This window comes from Boleophthalmus pectinirostris, unplaced genomic scaffold, assembly GCF_026225935.1.
Source record: "Boleophthalmus pectinirostris isolate CB_2022bp ecotype Guang Dong unplaced genomic scaffold, ASM2622593v1 HiC_scaffold_9, whole genome shotgun sequence".
Lineage (NCBI taxonomy): Eukaryota > Metazoa > Chordata > Actinopteri > Gobiiformes > Gobiidae > Boleophthalmus > Boleophthalmus pectinirostris.
Window position 1 is genome coordinate 20,243,288 of NW_026571541.1, and position 22,397 is coordinate 20,265,684.

General features: G+C 37.9%; 4 protein-coding genes across 4 annotated transcripts; 3 read left to right on the forward strand and 1 right to left on the reverse strand.

Moving 5' to 3' along the window:
• Positions 1–806: 806 nt before the first annotated feature.
• On the reverse strand, positions 807–2,319 carry ndufc2 (NADH:ubiquinone oxidoreductase subunit C2). Its single transcript, XM_020928466.2, has 3 exons — positions 2,093–2,319; positions 1,752–1,895; positions 807–957 (listed from the first exon to the last, which is right to left on the reverse strand). Exons 1-3 carry the CDS (start codon positions 2,232–2,234, stop codon positions 908–910), a joined length of 336 nt encoding a protein of 111 aa, XP_020784125.1. The 5' UTR covers positions 2,235–2,319; the 3' UTR covers positions 807–907.
• rab30 (RAB30, member RAS oncogene family) lies at positions 1,890–5,542 on the forward strand. Its single transcript, XM_020928464.2, has 6 exons — positions 1,890–1,946; positions 2,723–2,848; positions 3,455–3,553; positions 3,628–3,711; positions 3,803–3,986; positions 4,070–5,542. The coding sequence occupies exons 3-6, from the start codon at positions 3,461–3,463 to the stop codon at positions 4,318–4,320; spliced, it is 612 nt and encodes a 203-aa protein (XP_020784123.1). The 5' UTR covers positions 1,890–1,946; positions 2,723–2,848; positions 3,455–3,460; the 3' UTR covers positions 4,321–5,542.
• Positions 5,543–5,888: 346 nt separating this feature from the next.
• prcp (prolylcarboxypeptidase (angiotensinase C)) lies at positions 5,889–16,473 on the forward strand. Its single transcript, XM_020928596.2, has 9 exons — positions 5,889–6,336; positions 9,027–9,167; positions 9,241–9,342; positions 10,076–10,257; positions 10,507–10,664; positions 11,345–11,517; positions 14,528–14,695; positions 15,219–15,406; positions 15,684–16,473. Exons 1-9 carry the CDS (start codon positions 6,160–6,162, stop codon positions 15,952–15,954), a joined length of 1,560 nt encoding a protein of 519 aa, XP_020784255.1. The 5' UTR covers positions 5,889–6,159; the 3' UTR covers positions 15,955–16,473.
• A 3,213-nt stretch (positions 16,474–19,686) lies between these two features.
• On the forward strand, positions 19,687–21,302 carry LOC110163759 (protein FAM181B). The gene is given in 4 exon segments (XM_020928770.2): positions 19,687–20,158; positions 20,161–20,233; positions 20,235–20,329; positions 20,332–21,302. Coding segments are annotated over 4 exon segments (1,188 nt in total). The 5' UTR covers positions 19,687–20,109.
• Positions 21,303–22,397: the final 1,095 nt, after the last annotated feature.

Consider the following 22,397-nt stretch of genomic DNA (forward strand, 5'->3'; position numbering starts at 1 on the left):
ACGGCTCCCAATAAGGATCAGGCTCCCGTCGTTCCCTTCAAAGAGCCGGTTCTAAGAGTCATTTCGTTCGCGACGGACCCATAACTAGTAAAGAAAGTAGCGCTATTAGCCTTTAGCCGTAAATATACATGCGCGCCACGGTAATTAATTATATGCGCAAATGTCATAATTCACACGTCTGTTCACAGCTCATTTACATATCAGTGCAGGTCCAGTAGCAAATATACGGCCAATATAGTCACTTTAGAACAGACCAATAGAAAACAGTCTGTTTATATGCGGGAGCTAACCCATAACAAATGACAAAAACTAGCTTCAGAGTCGACATATTTCCAACACTCACCGCTCATACAGGCTCCTCTTCACATCACAAATCTGCACTAATAAATGTCCTTTTAATCCAGACTCAAACCGATTGTCCGTAAAAAGAATATAACCTCAGTGTTTGGATCTGTGTCTGCAGGTGTAAACAAACACACGTGAGTGACGCGGCTTTGTGGTGTGTTCAGGGACAGTACAGACACAGACAAATGACTCCGTAGATAAATACTGATGTGGAGCCACATATTAGGACATTTATCTGTCTGTAAATTGGATTAAATGAACAGAATGTAGAGAGTCTAAGCTTTATAACGAGGTACAACCTGCCCACGTGAAATATCGGCCCCTATCAGCAAGCATATCGGCTGATAGCCGATATGCCTAAAGTTGCCCATATCCGCCGATAATATCGGCCAACCGATATATCGGTCGGGCTCTAAAGCAAACTGTCTAAAAAGTTGAGCCCAAATAAGACAATAAACCAATAAATGTACATATTGTCTTTATTTACATGTTGATGCACATAAATTAGAACTACAAATTCACAAAATCTTATTCCCAACACATGGCAAATCGAAACCAGCATTTAGCGGACAGGATGAAAGGGCTCAAGGATCTCAGCCATGGTCCTCTTCTCTGGTAATATAAAAGACACATAAAGTAACATAATCAAACATTAATACCACACATATATATTATCCATCAAATGTAATGCGTTTTATTTTCATAACTGCATTATTTGTCTATATTTAACTTCAGTGTTGATTTTTAATAGACACACAAAGATGCATTATAGATTCACAGTGTAGGACTACAACATTTAATTGGGAAAACTTGCAATTAGCTGTCTATTAAAATATTACTAGTCATATTTTGATAATCATTATCAAGACTTACAGACTCTAAAATACATGCAAAAAGACGGTTCATCACAACAATATTAAAATGCCTGATTGATTTACATCAATCAAAATAATTATTGCATTAGTATATTCTTAATCTAGGATCCTTTAGTCACTATAGTTGATATTTTATTTGTTTATATATATATATATATATATATATATATATATTCCTGTATACAATAAAAATAATTGTTTGACTAGTCAATTAATTGAAAAGATACTCACTGACTAGTTGATTATTAAAATAATTGTTAGTAACAGCCTTAGAACCAAGCATTAGAAACTTTGACTTTGAGCAAAAAACCATAGCAAAATAATTTGTCCACTGTGAGACCGAGTTATTTATCTCAGTTTTGGTTGCATGCTTCTTAATCACCTGCTGTTATTGAATATTGTATTGCAACATGTAATTTCTACATTGTAGAACAAATACATGATTAATTTTATCTTGAACAGATCATATCCTCTCGTGATACATATTGCAGTTAAACTGGACTAAAAATGCGTTGATGATCACTTGCTTACCCTTTGGTACAAATTCTTCGGGATGAAGCTTAATATAACCGTACATCTCGTGGTCACGTTTGGCATATGTGTAATTTTCAATCTTAGTCAGATGATAGCCAATGAACCACCCGATAGTAGCCAAGAGAGCCTGTCGATGGAGACCTAAACAACAACAAACACCACCATTTAGCACACAACATGAGCAAAATAAAGGTAATAAGGAAGAAGGGATTATAATCACGACGTCGCCTATTCCCACACATTATTTATATGCACAGACTTACTATCTGACATAAGTGTAAAGTTGTTGTTGTTGTTGTACCCTCACTGTGTGTCCTGAAAGCGGAGGCGATGCTAACCTGATTTCAGAGGAGGCCTGTGGTTTATGCCGTTTTGGAACATCGCGACACACCAGCCGATACCGCCGAGCCACAGAGAGTTTCTGTTCAAGATTCCCGGGGGTGGGAGAGCTTTTGCCTCTTCGGGTAAACTAATGCCCATCTTCAGAAGTTTTTGAGTCACAAACCTCCTCTGACCTCCTGCACAGCGACTGCTCCACGGCTATCAAGGACGTACAGTGCACCAGTAAAAACGTCCGAGTAAAACTTAAACATGGCACGTATAGTTCCACTGTGTATGAATCCCAATACACCCATTTATGTTTTTGTGAAGTTTAACATCTATGTGCAGGCAGCATGTAGGAGGGTTGATATACCTTGTTTTTTGATGGTATATAAAAGCATATCTGTGGGTGTATCATGGATCAATTAGGGGTGTACCTAAAACACAACCACAGTTTTAGATTTAGCGCTATATTATGAATTGTTAAATATGTATCACAAAAATGCTTTTAACAACAACATGCACAACAATTAAAGGATCGAGCTTGAACCAGAGTGCATATGAGTTAAAGCTCCCACGCATCACACAGAGCACGTCTATTACGGGTGACATCATAGAAAAGCAGTCCCTCTTTTTCTTGGGTCCAGGCGAGCTGAGCTGCGGAAGATACGCAGCCACAGGGATATGCCCTGCCCAGAAGCAGCTTTGCCCATCTGATAATCTGACCTATGCATACCAAGAGGGTGTAAATCGGGGACTTCCCCGTATATTTGGTAAGTGTACACTGATTGCTTTCTAATGTTAAATCTACAGAGCTGTAATGTATCTGCACGTAGGGCCCAAATGGCCATGGTCACCGGTAGCCGCTATTGCTATTGGTGCTAGCTTCAAACCCGTTATCATCGCTGCTCAGACTGATAAATACTATTTGTGTTTATTAAATGGCAACAATTTCCCAAACACATTGATTCGAATAAATGCTAAATCATATGCAATGCAAAATGATGACGGTGCTGATGCAATGAAGCAAAGGAAAATGTGCGCATGCATTTCTGCAATCAATTTTGGCTTCGCCTAAACGGGATTTTTATTCCAACCCATGCAAAATAGAATTACTCCCTAAACACCGTGGTGACCTGCATAGTTGAGTTTTCATTAACCCTCATTTGCCTTGGGCATTAAATGCCCGTCCACTGGACTTCTTGCAAGAGAGCCTTCCCAAATTAGTTGTTGGATGTACCTACAGGCATATTTTTTTCTTGCATTCACAGTGCTATTAAGCAGATGCATTCACTTATCCCACCGTAGTCTTATTATCTTATTATGATAATGATTCAGCGTTTTTACTGTTTCAACATGCTTATGCAAATTTGCTGCAGGTGAGGATGAGTATGGAAGACTATGACTACCTGTTCAAAATAGTTCTCATTGGAAATGCAGGAGTGGGGAAAACCTGCCTTGTGCGGCGCTTCACTCAGGTTTGAAAGACAATTTGACATTATGTTTTTCATGCATCAGAATTCTCTATCTGAACACTGATGTGTTATTTCAGGGCCTTTTTCCACCCGGACAGGGTGCTACAATTGGAGTAGATTTCATGATTAAAACCGTTGAAATCAAAGGGGAGAAGGTCAAGGTAAAGGCAAAATATATTCTAACACAGTGGTATATAGTAAAGATCTCATCTGTCGAAAATTTACTCTTTATTAACTCTTTTTTTCCCCCAGCTACAAATATGGGACACAGCTGGGCAAGAGAGATTTCGTTCTATTACTCAGAGTTATTACCGCAGTGCCAATGCTCTCATTCTTACATATGACATTACCTGTGAGGACTCCTTCAGGTGCCTTCCTGAGTGGCTGAGGGAGATTGAACAGTATGCCAACAACCAAGTTGTGACTATATTAGTCGGTGAGAAGACCTAATTTGTTTCTGCTAGTTATTTCATGTGCTCTGTATGTTTGGTCTTGTAATCACATTTCTTGTTTTGGCAGGAAATAAAATAGACCTGGCAGACAAGAGAGAGGTGCTTCGACAGAGAGCTGAAGACTTTGCAGAGGCTCAGAGCATGCTCTATCTGGAGACCTCCGCCAAAGAATCTGACAATGTAGAGAAACTTTTCCTCGACTTGGCCTGTGAGCTTATCCGAGAGGCCAAACAAAACAAGCTGGACAACAATGATACTGCCCCGATGCCTGGTGAGGGTAAAACCATCAGTTACTTGAGCTGCTGCAATGTCAATTAGAACCTTCTGGCTGTTGTAACTCAGTATAAATTGACAGCAGACAGCAGATGGCTGAGCCTCTATGCCTCTGTCCAGCTCTGGTGACATCAAGCCACCACTTAAGTCCTCTCATTTATATCCAATACCCATGCCTTTTAAAAAAAAAAAAAAAAAAAGAGTTTTAGTCAACATTAGTTTGGCCTGCCAGAAAGAAGCATTTCAAAATGCTGCCATGGACTATATAGTCCGCAATGCAACAGCCTGACCACCTGATGCATCTTGGCAATCCGAGTAGGGCTCTGTTTTGTCCTATTCACCTTTTATAGAGATTTAGCATTTGCATTTAACATCAGTATTCACCAGCAGTGTTTATGTGATTTAAAATACCAGGTTTTTGTTACTAATCCTACCACACTAATTGTAAAAATAATGAGATGGATTGAGTAGTGTAAAATATGTTTACATTCAGTACCTGTTGGAAACACCAACTCTAATCAAACTTTTCATTGGTCAGCACAATCATGTGTTTGACACTACAGTTTTCTTATGCTTTTGAAAACAAGGTTGTTAGTCTTTTTAATTTCATATGAGTAGGTATTTGCACCAATGTCTTTTTTTAAACTGTGAAATACTGGAGTGAAACCCTATAGAAGATTTGTACTTGCTGCTAAAATATTTTAATGTTAACATTAATTAAGTGAAACAAGCATACAGTTAATACGCTACAACACTGAATCAGTATTAAATAATGCCATTACAATTTGTTGATTTTACTTGCTTGTCTTTAGCTGGTGGATGTTAAGTGAAAAGGAAATTGGCACTGTCATTTTTCTTTTGCAAATGTTTTATATACCTTCAATTTGATCTAACTGCACTGATGTGACTATTCCTGCCTTTGTTGTTGCTATATGCCAGTAAGAGACCATTCTTGTAGTTTCTTTTTAAATGTGCATTTATTGTGTTGAACGGTCCAGCATGTTTTGCCATAATATGTAGTGTCTGTTACATTTATTTGCCATAACTGTTTTGTACCATATTGCACAATGCCATACACTGCACATTTTGTAAAATTTTGTCTTTTATTGTACAAAAATGTAGTACATCTCAGCACTTTGCTTTAATATTTTAGTTATACCTTTGTTAAACTGGCTGACATTATCTTTTGCATTTGAACCTAGATCCAACATGTTACTTATTGTTAATCTCTAATAACTTCATGTCTATAAAACAGAAATACAATGCCCATTTGTGTGCACTCTCTTGTGTTGCCCCTTTTAAAATGTAATACAATAATGTAACAGGCCTAAGACATTCAGGATATCTGTCTTATAAACCACAACCTTTTATTTTGTACATTGTACATAGTTACAATACCTATTTTTAAATGCGTATTCTATTTGTTATGGATTGGATTTTGTGATGGTGTCATTTTAATTTATTCATTTATTTATTTGTTAGCCAGTATTTTCAATAATTTTACATCACTGTGACGACGAACCAGTTGCATTTGATGCTAAATAACTACAACTCCCATCGACACTTGCGAATGTATTTACTACATGAGACAGTCTGCTGCGCTGTTTTCCGCACTGGCTTCGCTCGGCTTAAAAATAATAGTCTTTGTTTGTTAATAAGACGTTTTTAAGCTTATTGTGAGTCAAGCGGAAGGCTGTCTGGAGAAGCCTCTCGGATCACGTGCTGTCAACACCTCCGTGGATTTGCTGACAGCAACCAATTCCTATTTCCTCTTCTTGACTGGACAGACTCGTGTCATCTCCGGGTACTCACGAGACGGACTTTGTTGTCATGATTAGAAAATAAAATAACGCTCTGCACTTTATTTGACAGACGGTAGTAGCAATGAGGACCGGGAGATTTGGGCATTTGAATGGGATTGTGATTACCTGCATCTTGACGCTCTGTCTAGGATCTCTACACGCGATCGCGCTCAAATCAAAACTTTTTACAAGGTTTGGAGGGAAGACAAACGCCAAAGAAAGCCCAATAAGCTATAAAACACTGTACATTGACCAAAACGTGAGTAAAGAGATGCTGGAGTACTATGCTTCGTTGTAGGTTATTGTATTATATGACTGTAATATGGATATAGTGATATAACAGAGATGTAGGACTAATATGTGCAATTGCAATGATTTGCTTCTTATGTTGTGGTGCTCTGTGTGTTTATCTTTGATTTATATGCCACCTCTATGCTATTTAAAACCGCACTAGTTCTATAATGTCTTAATTAAGTAGTTATTGTTTATGTGCTGTGGCTAGACAATGGGTATTTGAGATGACTTCCTGTAGTGAAAAGTCCTGCTCCTACTACTACTGTAATATCCTGTTGGCTGTCTGCCTTGAAGGTCTTTAAGGGCCAAGTGAATGTAAAGAGAACATAAGTCTGCAGGATTCTTTTAAGCTATACATTGCAGATGAAGCAAAACTTCTCACAGAGTCAGATTTCAAGTTGTGTGTGTGGGCATCTGAGCACAGCTGCAAGCATTGGCTCATAAAGTCATACAGGGTCTGCTTTCAATGAAGGGGAAAAACAGGACTGTATGGTAGTGGGCTTATAGTGTGCCAGCATATAGTACAATGTTTCAGATCCAATTATTCATTTATTTTCCTACTAAGTGTCTATATTTACTGATTTGACCATATTTACAATTATGCACAGTAATGATTTTTTCAGATGGAGACAATCCACTGCACCTGGTTCAACTCAGGACATGGCATCCTGTTTCATCTAGTTTGTTCTCCTATCAATCAAGTACTGTCTGCTTTTATTGGAAGTTACTAACTTAGCCTATTTCTCAGTCAGTGGACTAGCAAATTAAACTTAAATGGAAGTTGTCTCTTCCACTAAACTACTAAAGTCTGTAACTCATTAACACTTTACTCCATCCTCAATCAAACAGGATGCCAGGAAGAGCACAGCCACTAATCAGTTGATGTCTACAGGAAATCCGCTTGAACACTCTCTGCGCAAGACAATGAATGGAAATGTCTTATAGCATCCTTCTCAGACAGGACCCCTCCTATGATTTGTCGTTTTGTTTTTCTCACAATTTGTATCATATAATATACACTGCAATTTGCTACAGTAAATGTATATGCCAGTATCAAATTATCAACATGCACTGTAAATTTGTCACTACCACCAGTCACCACTTGGGGGCAGTAGCCATCAATGTCTGCATTTCTTATAAAACTAGTAAATTTGTGAGCAACATAATAAGTGGGTGCAGTAAACACTCATCAGACTAGTGTTGGCTACAAAGTTAAATTATTGTAATGTTGTTAATGCTGAAGTAATATATTTGTCAGCTGAAGTCTGTAAGTCTATCTGGCTACTTAACACTTCTCTGGATGAGATGCAATATAATATTCTTCTTCCCCAGATTTTTTGTTGACAGGGGGTATTACATGTGAGCCAGTGTTCTGCCAGCCTCCATTTAAACAGTCTCAAGGCCCCCACACACTTTAAAGCACTGCCAAACACTAAGGAGTCGCGGGCTGAATGAACACATTGAGGCCCAGAATCTTTTAGCTGTCATTGGCTCATAAAATTGCTGCCTCTTTTGTTTCCTCTGAGAGGAGCTAGTGGGTGAGAAGAGTGGGAAAAAAATCACTAAAAACATTTTGTATCAGGCACTGAAGGGGTTTGAGTCAGTGGATAACTCTGGCATGGCCTCAGCCTCATGGGGTCATCCTTGCTGTGAAGTTGTTGTGATTCGTTTTACTTTTGTCTGCATGAGAACACAGGAAGCAGAGTTGAAAGGCAAAGATACCCCAGAATCCCAGAGGTTTGATCATTCCGAGAACTCAGCTAAAGTGGAACTAATGCGGCTTCCCTTAAACTGGCACCAACATTTTTCATACAAATTGGGGCTAATTACACAGAAAGTCTGACCTCAAGAGTTGTCATCTCACAGCCTCATATCTGGAACAGGGCCAAGCCTTTAATCACAGCTAGTCCACTACACTGTATCTACATAGCAAAACAGACATTATTAACATATTCTATTGTTTGTGAATTATACTAGTTTATATAGAATACTAGGGTAGGACGAGACATAAATCCCACAATACAATGAAAGACATATTGGGGCCATGAGAAAGAGACAAGAATTAATTTCACATTATGTTTCTGAAGTAGGCTGTCCCGATAGCAATAGTCAGATGATATTACTGTATGTCAATCTAACAGAGATGTGTTAATAATACATGTCTTTAAATGTACTAGTTGAGGTTTAAGTACAAATTAAAAAGTGGAAAGTGCAAAAATATAATAATAAATAATTAACTTCATATTTTTTGCATATTGCCAAAACAGCATTCACAATATTATCAATGTTTTGATAAATAGACACATGTACAAATATATTCTCTTTAGTGCACATTTTATATTAGGAAATTTTTCTTATGCCTTATTTTCAGTAATAACCTCGATCCTACTACTATTTTGATTGTTGTACTCTTCTCTTGTGTAATGTAGACTGGTGGAAAATATTACAAAATAATTCTCCAAAGGGACGATAATGTTGTGGCACAAGATCTTGGACCTCATTTGATTTCTACATATTCTACTATAATATGAAAAAAGCAATCCAGCCATCAAAGAAAATAGCCAGGAGACAGGCCATTTTTTTAACTGAGGAGAAAAATTTTAAAAGCATAGAAGATGGGAAAGTAAATGACACTAAACCATTTCTTTTTCTCAGATTGATCATTTTGGATTCCTCGAAGATGGCACTTTTAAACAGCGCTACCTTCTTTCTGACAAGTACTGGCACCAACCTGGAGGTCCTATTCTGTTCTACACTGGGAACGAAGGCGACATCACCTGGTTCTGCAACAACACTGTAAATCTCAAGAAACTGTATCTGTCATTTTCAAGTAAAAATGGTGATATTTTAACACATTTGAGTTTTGCAGGGATTCATGTGGGAGGTTGCAAAGGAGTTGGGCGCCATGCTGATTTTTGCGGAACATCGTTACTATGGAGAATCTATGCCGTTTGGAGAGGCTTCATACAGTGTAAGCTACAACATACATAATACTGACTATAAAGCACGTAAAGGGCCCATATTACACTGTTTTGTGTTTTTCTTTGTTATAATGTTTCCTCATCACAAACATACCTGGAGTTGTGTTTAGTTTCATTCACACATTCTGCATATTTAGGCAGAGTTGTTCTCTCAAACAGAAAACACTTTGTTCTTGTGAAGTCATGTGGTAATGGAGGAAGTGCTCCACTGTGTTTACTGTTTAAACTACATACACTTTCACTAGAATCATTTGGATAAATTCAGCCCTAGAATTGCCAATCTCTATTGAGCAAAAAGTACAAGGTGGAAGAGAGCATTTTTAGTCTTTGAGATGTAAACAGACTAACAACAAATGGTTACTGAAATATGTGTGAATGAAACAAAATACACTCTATGGTATGTTTCTGAGAAGGTAAAACAACATTCTAACATGGCTAAAAACTCACGACCCTTAAAGAAGTGATTTTTTTAAGTATCTAATACTAAACTATAACATATACCTGTAAACTTTGTAAACCACCAGACTGATCTTCAAAAGGCTTAATAGTAGAAATCGGTCCATTCATTTCCAGTTCAAAATCAAATCACAGAACCCCACCTATTCATAGTGCCATTTCACTGTGGCATGCAGCTGTTTCAATAACTTGTTTTTATAACCATTATAACATGGCTAAAAATCTATATGTCAAATTTTTTATATATTATTACTCTTTTGCTCACAGGACAGCAAACACCTGAACTTCTTGACTTCAGAGCAGGCACTGGCAGATTTTGCAGTTCTGATCAAAATGATAAAAAGCACTATACCAGGAGCCCAACGTAGTCCTGTTATTGCAATTGGAGGTTCCTATGGAGGGATGCTCTCAGCCTGGTTTAGAATGAAGTACCCAAATATAGTTGTCGGGTAAGTGAAGTTTTCTGTTATACTGATGTATGTACTTTTTAGGAAATGAAATCACTGCTTTCTTTTCTTCATCGTTTAATTTTTACCAATAGGTAGAAAGTCTTTGGATAGTTTTCAAAAGCATTGTCTGCCAGTATTCATATTAAAATGCAGGGTGTTTTTTCAGATTCATAATTGCTATGCCTGTACCCAAGGTAATGCATATGCACCGAGTTTGAAAAATAAATGTGAACTGGCTTTGTGTTTCAGAGCTCTGGCAGCCTCAGCTCCAATATGGCAGTTCCCTGGTATGGTGCCATGTGGAGCCTTCCTCAAAACAGTAACTCAGGACTTTGCCAAAAGTGGCTATAACTGTGAAGTGAACATCAGAAAATCGTGGTCGGCCATAAATAATATTTCCTCTACTGGTATGTATTTTTCAATAATCAAACTATCCTAATTTTCAGTCTTTTAGTGAGTTAAAGAGGATCAATTGACTTTATAAAAATGATTACTAGTTGTAGGTTTTAGCAGTTTGCTGAACAGGCAGTACTGAGTCTGAGGGCTAGAGAGGACAGTTTGAGAAACTGAATGTGTAGGATCCTTAAAATTTACAACCTGCATAACTCACAGCATTTCAGAGATTTGGTATTCTGCTCAGGTTCGAAGAGAGGCGCTACACTTAATTCTCTACTGAGAGCCCCATACATCATGTTCTACCTGTTTCTTATACTACCAAGCATAGAAAAAGGGGCTGCTTTTACCACAATTGCAAAGTAAAATACTAATGAAACAAATGTAATTTTCTATCCCAGATTTGCATGCCTGATTGTGTAATTTTTGAAATTATGCAGTCTCTGCAAATCCAGAGATACATTTACTGTAATAACATTAATAATAACTATTTCACTATTAGAAGCTTGTATTGGATTTGTAATTGTGCAAGCGACAGCATTTTGTCACTGTTCCAAAAGATGATTTAAATGTATGTAAATGTTTATTAAATGTCTTTTTCTAGTGGCTTTTGTCCCAACTTATTAGATACATGGTGAGCCAGACCTAGTCCCTAACTGATTTAATTTATATATTTCTTGTACATGTTTTTAAGCATCTGGTCTTGAGTGGCTGTCAGCAGAGTTTAGTCTCTGTGATTCTCTCAAAAACAAGAATGATGTGATGAATTTCAAAAACTGGCTCCAGGAAACATGGGTGAACCTGGCCATGGTGGACTATCCGTATGAAGCCAACTTCCTCCAGCCACTCCCACGGTGGCCAATCCAGGTACTGCACCAGAAAAGGTTTAAGAGACAAAACTACAACACACAATTCTTTTCAGTGGAATGTTGTTATTAAATATATATATATATATATATATATAATATATATATATATATATATATATATATATATATATATATATATATATATATATATATATATATATAATATATATATATATATATATACATACACAGACACACATAAATGCATAAAAAGAAATGTGGCAAAGTAGTTTAGTCCTAGCAGTATATGCATCTGAGTTTTAAATTATACAAACTTAACAATTCAAAAACAAAATTGTCTATGTTTTGAATGGTGAAAAGGGCATATACTGTGATAAACTATAATACTGATACTACTTTATGTCACTGACACAAAAACAGTGAAGCAGGATATCTTTTTTTTATGGGCAGTATCATTAAAAAGACATGAGCTGCAACAAATTAATGAGAATGAAGTAATAATTAGCCAGGGAAGTTATTTATTTATCCCTTTCCAGCTCAGACCTTAACGTATTACACTGAAATAACAAAACTCTCAACACATTTACAAAGAAATTGTACACACGATAAATACTGACCCTCAAAATATATTGTTCCAGATTTCATGTATTGAACAATATAGTAATTATCGTGACAGGTCAAAGTGTAAAGCCATATGACATTTATCTTTGTGTCCTGGTGTAGAGGGCCTGTTGCACTTTGAACATATTTAGACATTAAACTAGATTCAGAGCACTTTTATTTTTGAATAGTGTTTTTCAGTGCTTAAAAGCATCCGATTTGGCCTGACTGTCTCTCCTTAATTGGTCTGAATGAATGATCCAGCCAATTGTGTTACAAGTGTTTGTTGTGGTCTGTGGAGCTTTAGTTTTCCACAGCTGTCAATTAGCTTCATCAATATTCATAAGGATCTGGTTCTATTAGTTTGGTTTGAAGTATTCTTTAGATGAGCAGCTACAAGTAATCCTGCTTTCTTTTCTCTTCTTGTACCAAAAGCCCTTTCATTTGCACACTCCAGTACATCTCAGAGGTCTTCTCCTATGGGACGTGGTAAAGGGACGTTTGCCCAGGGTGGCTCTTGGGCCATTATACAAAGGGTCAATGCTTCTTCTTCAAAAGCACTGTAACAAATACTGAACTACTACACTGCTGGTACATATGATATATATGGGCAAGGCAATAGTCCACAGACCTTCACTGCACATAGGTTTAAAATAGTAACTTCGTACAATAATTCATTGCTATACAACTGGCAAAACAAGTGAAGCCCAACCAGGGGTTACATAGGTCTGTTTTTTTTATTTTGTTTTGTTTTTTAAGTTGATACTGAAGATTTATTTTGCTGTTGCGGTTCTAATTAACATTTGCTGATATTTTTAATCTATTGCAAAGTTATAGTAAAGTTCACTAATTCATTTGTGTAGTAGTACACCATAATAATAACAATAGAATGACACAGAATGGCACATACAGAATAGAACAGCTTAAAAAAAAAGTGCTATATAATATATACTAGTACATTGCCCCCTTCCTAGTGGCAAAAGGCAAAATCATTTCACTCAAATAAAACAACCTGCTGCATACTACATTGTAGTGTACAACACTTTAAAGGAAGCATATGAATACATAAGTTCAACATAATTACTGTTAAAGTAAGATATTTTCATTAAATCTTTTACTTTGATTTTGTCTCAGTGCAACCATTTCTGTGGGGGCTGACTAGTGTATAGCCCTCAGTGCATCACGTGCACAAACTACATTGTCCTATTGACCTTGATCCCAACTCTTTGAATACATCACTAGTCCCCACATTGAGCATACCTCCTTCTAACTTCATATATTTTTGTTTAGCCTCTGAATAGCTCCAGGTGCTTTGTATTAGCTGAAACAAACAGAAAAGGCCATTTAAAGATTTTTGGCAACCTGTCTGTAATGTATGCGACCCCTATGGGTGGTTTAAGCGGTTTAGGCCATGGGTGCAAAGAGAAGCTTTTTTTTAATGACAAAGCTAATGTGATTATCTGAGTGAGTGTGAGAACGGGCTATTGAAGGCTTAAAGCAGGGAAATCTGTTGGCAGAGATGAATGTATATGGCTAATCCTATCTGAAAAGTACAGAGAAGATGCTTTGGAGATGCTGTTGTTTTTTTCCGCACTGCAAATCTTAGATCGGACATGTCTGTGGCCCTCCTCATCCATCGACCACCAACTCCTCCCCGGGCTGACACACAAAAGCCCTGGTAACAGACTCCAGGGTTCAACCTCCAAACAAGAGGGCCCACTTTTTCTACCCTCACAAAAAGCATACAACGGCCAACTCTGCCACTGCCACCATAACAACATGCACCAGAATCGCACAAAGCTCAAACTCAAATATTAGCTGATGTCTGGAGAAATCATCTATGGTTAATCAATGTAGTACCAAGGAAAATATTCATTAAACTAAAAAAAGTAAAAGAATTCTAAGCAAATACATCAGAGTGGGTGTGTGAATTGCCAAGATCAGAGCAATAAATTCAGGCTCATTCAATTGCGTATGCAAATTAGGCGCCAGCACAGTTTATGTGAAAAACACTTTCTGGGCCTCTAGGAAGCATGTTGCCAACAGTAAGAGTAAGGAATTGACTTGTATAACATTGGCACACAATTTAAGCATTATTGTAGTAGTAGTGTGATGTAGGGTTGTTAGTATAAAAAACAGATACTACCTGATACTTAAACTAGTATCTAGATACTAATTTGAATAGTTTTATAATGATTTTGAACATTATCAATACTAATATAAGATCACATGGAAGCATAAAGAAGTTATCATATTGTATCAGGTATGATATTTTTGTATTGTGGCAACAGTTGCTTTTAGAAAATTATTAAATGCCAAAATTGTAATAAAAAAGAAATAAGTCTCAAGATGTTAAACATCAATACAGGCTGGTAGATTTAATTTAATGACTGTAATCTATAATTTAAAATCTCCTTTTTGTTTGTTTGTCCCATTTGACCTCGTAGGTTGTGTGCAAGTACCTCACTATGGACTCCACAGCTTCAGACAAACTTCTGCTGAGAGGTGTGTCTCAAGCAGCAAAGGTTTACTATAACTACACTGGGAGTTCCTCCTGTCTCAACATCTCCCAGACAGCAACAGGCAACCTCGGTATTTTGGGCTGGTTCTATCAGGTAAGTACTGATAATCCAGATTTGGTATTATTCTATTACTGTTTTGATATATTTTAATTATGTTATTATGTTTTATTAATATTTGATTTGCCTTTTATTATTGTAGATGAGTAAGATTGACTTCTACTGTATTTTTGAGATGTGGTCAAGCAATAAATTAAGTTTGGTTAAAGTTTCACTGTGTAATTTTTTAGGAGTAGGGTCTGCCAATTTCTATTCTCCATGGAGATGCTATTGCATTGGCTAAAATGTTCCACAGTACAATATTATTAAACCTATCTTCCTACTTGCCACCAGGCCATGATATAGGTTTGTAGAGATGCAAGCCCATTTACAGTAAGAACACATGTTTAACACATGTTCAAATATCATCTCCATGAATGCAAGCAGGTAGTGGACTCTCAGTTAGTTAATGCATAACTGACTCTTGAAACAATATTATGAAAAAAAGTGTAATACTGACCCTTTAAGGTTTGGAAGATGTTAAGACTCCCTCATGACTGACCTCCTGTCACCTCTGTAGGCCTGTACGGAGATGGTAATGCCCATGTGCACTGATGGAGTGAATGACATGTTTGAACCAGAAGAATGGAACTTCCAGGCCTTTTCGGATGAATGTAAATCAATGTTTGGTGTGAGGCCTCGAGCAGATTGGGCAGAAGTAGTCTATGGAGGCAAAGACATCGGCGCCCATAGCAACATCATTTTCAGGTGAGCAAACAACCACTAGATCAAAATTGCACTAGAAATGTTAAGATTATTTGGTCAATCGATCATCTAAAAAGTGTGGGGAAAAAAACAAAAAACTCACATACTACTTTGTGAATGAAATTACAATATTTGACTGTTCCTGAGTGTAATTACCACTAATAGTGCAAATTGATATGTTACATTGGAATACCATACAATTTCAAACCACAAATCTTTATCTACTGATTCAATTCTTGGCCCCATTAGTCCAATTTGCAAGTGTTTTCTTGTGTCACAGTAATGGAGTTCTGGATCCGTGGTCAGCTGGAGGAGTGACCCACAACATCTCAGAGTCTCTGGTGTCCATTTTGATTCCTGATGGAGCGCACCACTTGGACCTGCGCTATAGCAATGATCTCGACCCCCCCACAGTGAGAGCGGCACGGGCTTTAGAGATCAAGTACTTTAAAGAGTGGATCAGGCAGGCGAAAAAGGTTCACCGATCCTACTTAAACTCTAGACTCAAACAATACAAAGCATCATGGGAAATAACTGATGATGCCAATTAAGTTTTTATACTTTTGACAATGACACTGTGCACTGTGTTCTGCTTTAGCCAAAGATGTATTTCTTTTTTAAAATTCTAGAAATTTTTATACCTTGCTTAGAAATATATTCTCTCATTGCCATTATTCAAATACTTCAGAATCAGGTATTACTTTGCCATTCAATCTGCCTTGGTTTTATATTGGATGTTTACAACTTATTATTAATGCTTAAAATCAGCAAGACTACATTGGCAACTGCAACTCTAGCTTTTTATGTTATCTAAAACCATCTAAATCCACCAAACCAAATCATTTTTTGTGAACCAAAGAGGAAGTAGTTAGAAAATAGAGGAGTGTAAAATATTGTTCCTATGTGTTTGAAATATAGATTAGTTCAGACAAAATTATGCAAAATGCATCTCTACCTCAAATTACTGCTCTCAACTCATACTTGTTTTTGCTACTACAGAGGAAAATTGGTCTTTCTCACAATGTGACGTCATTTGTTACCTTTTCCAATAAAGTTTATTAAATTATCCATTTAGTTTTCTGTTTTAATCATAGACTCAGGTCAGTCTGTGCCACTTCTGCACAGACTAAAGCTGATTTGTTCAGCCATAGACGTCTGGCAGGAACAATTGCGTGTTTGAGATTTAATAAAAAGCCAATCGGAGGAGGCCAATAAAGTAAGTGGTAGGAGGTTATTGCATCTTCACTGGCTGACCTTACCCCTGTGGACCAACCTGTGGGATTCCCCTTGGCTCGTATTCATTTAACTCGACACCATTAAAACACTCTGAATTAGAGCAGCAGGGCAGTCCATAGACCCCAGTCTGTTGCCCCCTGCCAGTAATATTATTAATACAGCTCCCGGGGAGAGCAAAGGTGGATGGGAGGTTAAAAGTGAGAAAAAGTCTTTTGTAGTTCACAGAGAAGTCACTTTTTTTTCTTTTTTTTTTTTTTTTTTTACAAGAAAATGGAAGCCTAAAATTGAGTCCTGTTTTTTCAGCTACAAATGTTGGCATCTTTTACAAGACCTGAAAATCTTTTTCAACTTATAAGTACTTTTAAAGCTTCATCCAGGGAAATAATGTGAAACCACAAAAATAAAATAAAAAAATTATGTTAACATCTTCTGACCACATGTGACCACAACGAATTCTCGATACCTGCAACTCTCTGAATTTATCCTTGGTTGGGGCTGGTACACACTTTCAAAGATGAAACCTTTAACCTTTAGTTTACTCAAATCATCTTTCTTTTATGTAACCATGATACAATGGTGCACAATAGACTGCATGTCTTACACTGGAATGTGTTGATTCCCTAATAAAGACGCAAAACCGGACTCTACACATTGCTCCAGGCCTGAGTGATTCCCTGATGACCCAGTGGAAATGTAGCTAAACATGGGGGAGGACGTGCTGTTGAAGTTGGCGCTGCTTTGACTTTTCTCAGGACTTTGAGAGGCAATTAATTTTACCAGCCTTTTCTAAGTCTTTGACACCAGCTATCAATCAATGCTGTTATTGGTATTCCCTCAACCCCTAGCTCTAGTACGTCCCGGGACACTGAAGGGGACCACACACTAGTAAAGGAAGAGATTACCCAAACTCCGCCCCTCATCCCCCAGCTGCAGTTGGTGCTGCTGAATAAGTGGATTCTCTGAGACAGAGGGGTGAGTGGTAATGTTTAACAATATGTAAACAATATGGGACTAAGGTCTTTACTAATTAGGGGTGAGAACATTGGTAATGATTGTCTCTTTTACAGGATTGAGTTTTGAAAGGGCATCTGAGCTAAAAATGTAGGTGAAGAAGAGAAGACAAAGCATTTTTAAAAAGTACTAGTCAAAGGGTTAACATGCCAGTATATGTTTTGTACTAGTCCCAAGCCAAAATAAATTATAGGGTTATTTAAGCAGGGCAAAGAAAAACAAATCAACAAGACTGCACTTTCCATTTTTAGAGTAAAAGATTTTAGAGTAAAAAAATGGCACAACTGATACTTTGAAGTGACGTCATACTGGGGTTTTCTACATATATTTCTATGGCGGAATGTTCAGCAGTTACCATGATGCTACAATGCACACTTTAGCAAACACAGCCTGATACATTCTGAAACAATTCATTTTCAGGAGCCTGAGATCAATACAAGAGTCCATCGTTCTGTTGAAGTGTTTGGTTTTCATCAAAAAGGTGAAAGTTACTAACTGAAAAAACTGTTGACTAATACTAGTGCGCCTGTGACTGTAATTTGTTTGAAAGATTTGTTTAACAGTTCACAAATCAGCTCACATTTTGTAGCTCCAACCAAGTCAGTTCTTTAATGGTCAGATTGTGTTAAAACAAAGCTCAGATTAAAGTCTAACAAGCCTCAGACAGACAAGTGCTTATAGTTGGCATGAAATACCCAGGGAATGTTGATGACATCAGCTGCAAAGTATCAATTGTCCTAACCACAAAAAATTCAATATACTATATTCTATCTGGAATGGTCCTAAAGTCCTCATAATGTCACTGGTTAACAGAAAGCTGAAACTACATAAATAGCTAAATACATATTGTTCTCTGACAGACATATCATTCCAAATCATTATGCATAGAGCATCACGTGGCAGGTGATTTGCTGAGGGCACCGCTAAAGGCAAGAAAATTAAATAAATAAACTCAAATAACCTCAAAATAGTACTTTTCTTCTCTTAAAATTTTTAAACTTGCCCGTCGCAGCCCCAACCCCTTGTGCCCTCTCAGCCCTTTAAGCAACAATAGAAAGTTGTTTCCGGGCTCTGTGCGTCAGCCTCTGTGATGTGAATGACCCACCAGCACAAAAGCCAGAGCCCGTCATCCACTGCAAAAAGAAGGGGATATGGGTGCCATGACAGTGGTGATGTCACTTTGCCCAAACGCCAAGAAAAGAGAAGCAGACAAAATCACTTTAAGCAGGCGTTAAGAAGTTGCTTTGAGATGTACACAACACTTAACACAAAGATTTTCTCGCTTCTCTTACACTATAACAGTATGGAGGATTTAAAGAGACATAACTTTGGCTCCAACTTGTGACTTATAAACAGGAATCTGTTTTTTCATAATCAGGTAAATGTCATGTTTACTGTTATTACAGTTTAATGACTTACAAACTGTTGAGTAACTTCCTATAACTTTTTTCAAGACGTGTCTTGCTCTTGTTCTTGACCACAAACCAGTGTTAGACCTACAAAAACCCTAATGACAAGCCATCAGTGAGCAAAATAATTGAGAAAATTAAATTGCAAAATATACGTGTTAACTTCAAAAATGCCTCTTATAACACCTGTTACATTTCACCCGATCTGTTTCACAGCACATAACATTTGAACTGACAATACCACAATAAGACTACTGGAGACGTTATATATTATGAACAAGCTTAGACAGAGTACGAGTTATTGTTTACGACAGCAGCTTCATAGCCGGGATTTCTTAAGTTCGACATTTCTTCTGGCACACTAAGCCCAAACTGCACTTTTTTATTCCCCTTTAATTTAACAGCTCCGGCAGCTTTTCTAGTTAAATCGACTGTTCATTATTGAGACCCATTTTACGAAGGGGCTGTGAGGTGCAATTTAATGAATCTCTGGCACAAAGCTCCCTTTCACTGCCGGCCCGAAGAATAGGGGCTATTTAGACCCTGTAGGGCTTTATGTCAAAGGCAGCCCATAATAGTTGTCAGGCCGGGGCAGAAATTCCCACTGGCCTGGGAATGCACTAGAAATCAACTTTTGCCATGAGCAGATTAAGACACAAGTAAACTGTTGGGGAGATCCTCCTAAACAGTGGCATCTGTTTGGGCACAGTCATTTTCCCACAGAAAGACAATTTATCAACATTACTGTAGTCTTGAGAGCTTATGTAACGAGTACTTACATAAAAAGTAAAAAGATGGTTAAAATTTGGGCTGAAAAAAACCAAAACATCTGTATTTGTCATATAATACAAATTTAAAGAGATTACATTTTTCAGTTTGAACTCAAATTTATTGGTTTAAAATCCTGTGTAGTCTTCATAGTTGTTACAGTAATTTTCTCTGATTACATTCAAGGGTTTGTAGTGCTATGTGTACACTTAAGTATACAGGGACGTTTTGACAGAAGTTATTGTGCTCATCTCAGCAGGGAGCCTGACAGATCCCTCTTGGATGCAGGTGGTCTGGCCCAAGCAAAGAGTTAAGTTCCGCGGCTCCATTAGTCCCTCCCCTTTGATGTTCTGACATCACTATCCCCTCCCCCTGAAAGATCTCCCTCACGCCAGGCCAGTTCTACTCTGTTTACAGGAAACACATGAGCTACATCAGGACCAGGTGGAGATAGAGATATGCTTTGAAGGGCAAACTTTTTGGTGTGTGGATAACAAAGGTGTACGTCAAGTGTCACTTCTGGGCCTGATAGAGTTATGGCTGTACAGACTGCAATCATGAACCCGCAGTTTTTGAATTTCTGCTTTCCTGGTTCAGTGATGGAGTATGATGTGGAGAAAAGTCTGGATGATGGCAGTATTTTGGGTGAAGCAGAGACCGAGGAAGACTACAAAGAAACCACCAGGGATCTGCTCAGCTTTATAGACTCTGCCTCCAGTAACATCAAACTGGCATTGGACAAGCCAGTCAAGTCAAAGAGAAAAGTCAACCACAGGAAGTATCTCCAAAAACAGATCAAAAGGTGTACGGGGATCATTTCACCGAGCAACGCCGCAGAACCACCACCGCCGGTTAAAAGGCACGGGTCTCCCCCCATGGCCCAAACCAGCAGTGCCTTGCACACTAAAAACCTGCCTAAACGCGATGGGGTCCACGCCAACTTACAGAGCAAAAGCCTGGCAGCTCTGTTCAGCCCTGTGCAGGATGTTAGAGGGGGCGACAAAGCCAAAAAACCACCCCTCCGGCACCGCAACCTGCCCCCATCTTTCTTCACAGAGCCTGCCAACTGCTCCAGAGTCAGCCCCACAGCCGGGACAATGCTAAAGGAGTTAGAAAGAGGAAACACAGAGCCAGTGGACTTCTTTGAGCTGTTAGGCCCGGATTATAGCAGCATGGTGAGTGAGCAGGACCTTTATCAAACTTTGCCAGTTCGGGGGCACCCAGAGATGGGAGGATTGGAGAATGCGTCCTATGATTCTCAGCATTTAGTTGGAGGTCTGCTGTACTCTACTGAGCCCAAACTCACAAACACACAGGCACCTGGATTCTGTCACTCGGACGCCACCTCTGGGCCCACAGAGGATGGTTCACTGTGCACTTTGGCCTTCCCTAATTTCTTCACTGACTGCTCTATACCTCAGGTCACTTATGATATAAGTGGTGCATTCAGCAGGCCCAATTACTCTTCTCTATGAGACAATGGAGATTATGCTGTCGTATGACAGCATAATGGAGCTGAATGGAGCTGGATTTCTACATATCGCCTTAACTTCCTACCTAAGCAGAAAAAAAACAAAAACAATGACATGACAGTTGGCGTTCTTTAGTTACTGCTATAAAATGTTCCTCTTATAGCCTATAATGTACTTGACATGAAAGAGCCTTGTAGTGTCATTTTGTTTTCACTGATGATATTGCTGCTTTGTGATTTGTCTTAAAATGAAGAGAGAGGTTTGTCAATGTTAGACAGATAAATGTATGTATCTTTTTGTAAAGAATTGAATGTACTGTAAAATACAAGATGAATAAAGCTGGTCTTTATTAGCAATGATTTCATAGACTATACATGTAATAGACAAGCAACACATAAAAAGACTTAAAGAAATACTTAAAATCCAATAAATTAAAAGAAGAATAAACTGAATGTTTTTTATCAGTTATTTGATTTAGATATAGCATAAAGCATTTCCCACACATGCATGTGCTCTAGTTTTCTTTCTATTTTCCATTCATTAACAGCAGAAGTAGCAGTAATAGTCCTCTTCAAGTCGTTGACTGTTTATTTGTTAATTTGCTTCTATTTGTTTATTTATTAATTTGTTCTAAAACACAGCAGTAAGTAATTCTTACTTGTTTTTATAAATTGTAAACTTTCTCTCAGAATCAGGAAAATAGGCAGTATAAATAAAAATGCAAGACCACAAGTACAGCATTAGAGCATTCATCCAATAATCATTATACTTTCTACCCAAATTCTCCTGTACCTGTTCTGCTATTAGCAGCCTCAGTAGCAGTATAAATCGTACAAGCCTAAGGCTACTGCTTCAAATGCCTGGTCTGATAGCTCTATGATGACTGGACTTTAGCTGACCCTTCTGTGCTGTAGTCCCAACCTGTGGACCTCCAAGCCCTCTGCCTCACCCCTCAGGTCAGTCACCTACATGCCCACATACACATCAGTCTGTTCATCCCTGCTCCATTTAGGCTAATGGAATTTCGGAAAGTGTCCTCACACATAAATAAATAAATAAACAATCAAATTAATTAACATGCTACAACTCATTAATATA

What these genes read in the sequence shown, in the direction of transcription:
- prcp (XM_020928596.2), top strand. Translation starts at nt 6,160, where the DNA reads ATGAGGACCGGGAGATTTGGGCATTTGAATGGGATTGTGATTACCTGC. An exon ending in CCTGGTTCTGCAACAACACT is followed by an intron (nt 9,168 to 9,240) that starts GTAAATCTCAAG and finishes TGAGTTTTGCAG; the next exon opens with GGATTCATGTGGGAGGTTGC. An exon ending in AAATAATATTTCCTCTACTG is followed by an intron (nt 10,665 to 11,344) that starts GTATGTATTTTT and finishes CATGTTTTTAAG; the next exon opens with CATCTGGTCTTGAGTGGCTG.
- ndufc2 (XM_020928466.2), bottom strand. Translation starts at nt 2,234, where the DNA reads ATGGGCATTAGTTTACCCGAAGAGGCAAAAGCTCTCCCACCCCCGGGA. An exon ending in CAGGCCTCCTCTGAAATCAG is followed by an intron (nt 1,896 to 2,092) that starts GTTAGCATCGCC and finishes GTTGTTGTTTAG; the next exon opens with GTCTCCATCGACAGGCTCTC. An exon ending in CGAAGAATTTGTACCAAAGG is followed by an intron (nt 958 to 1,751) that starts GTAAGCAAGTGA and finishes TTATATTACCAG; the next exon opens with AGAAGAGGACCATGGCTGAG.
- rab30 (XM_020928464.2), top strand. Translation starts at nt 3,461, where the DNA reads ATGAGTATGGAAGACTATGACTACCTGTTCAAAATAGTTCTCATTGGA. An exon ending in TTGTGCGGCGCTTCACTCAG is followed by an intron (nt 3,554 to 3,627) that starts GTTTGAAAGACA and finishes GTGTTATTTCAG; the next exon opens with GGCCTTTTTCCACCCGGACA. An exon ending in AGTTGTGACTATATTAGTCG is followed by an intron (nt 3,987 to 4,069) that starts GTGAGAAGACCT and finishes TTGTTTTGGCAG; the next exon opens with GAAATAAAATAGACCTGGCA.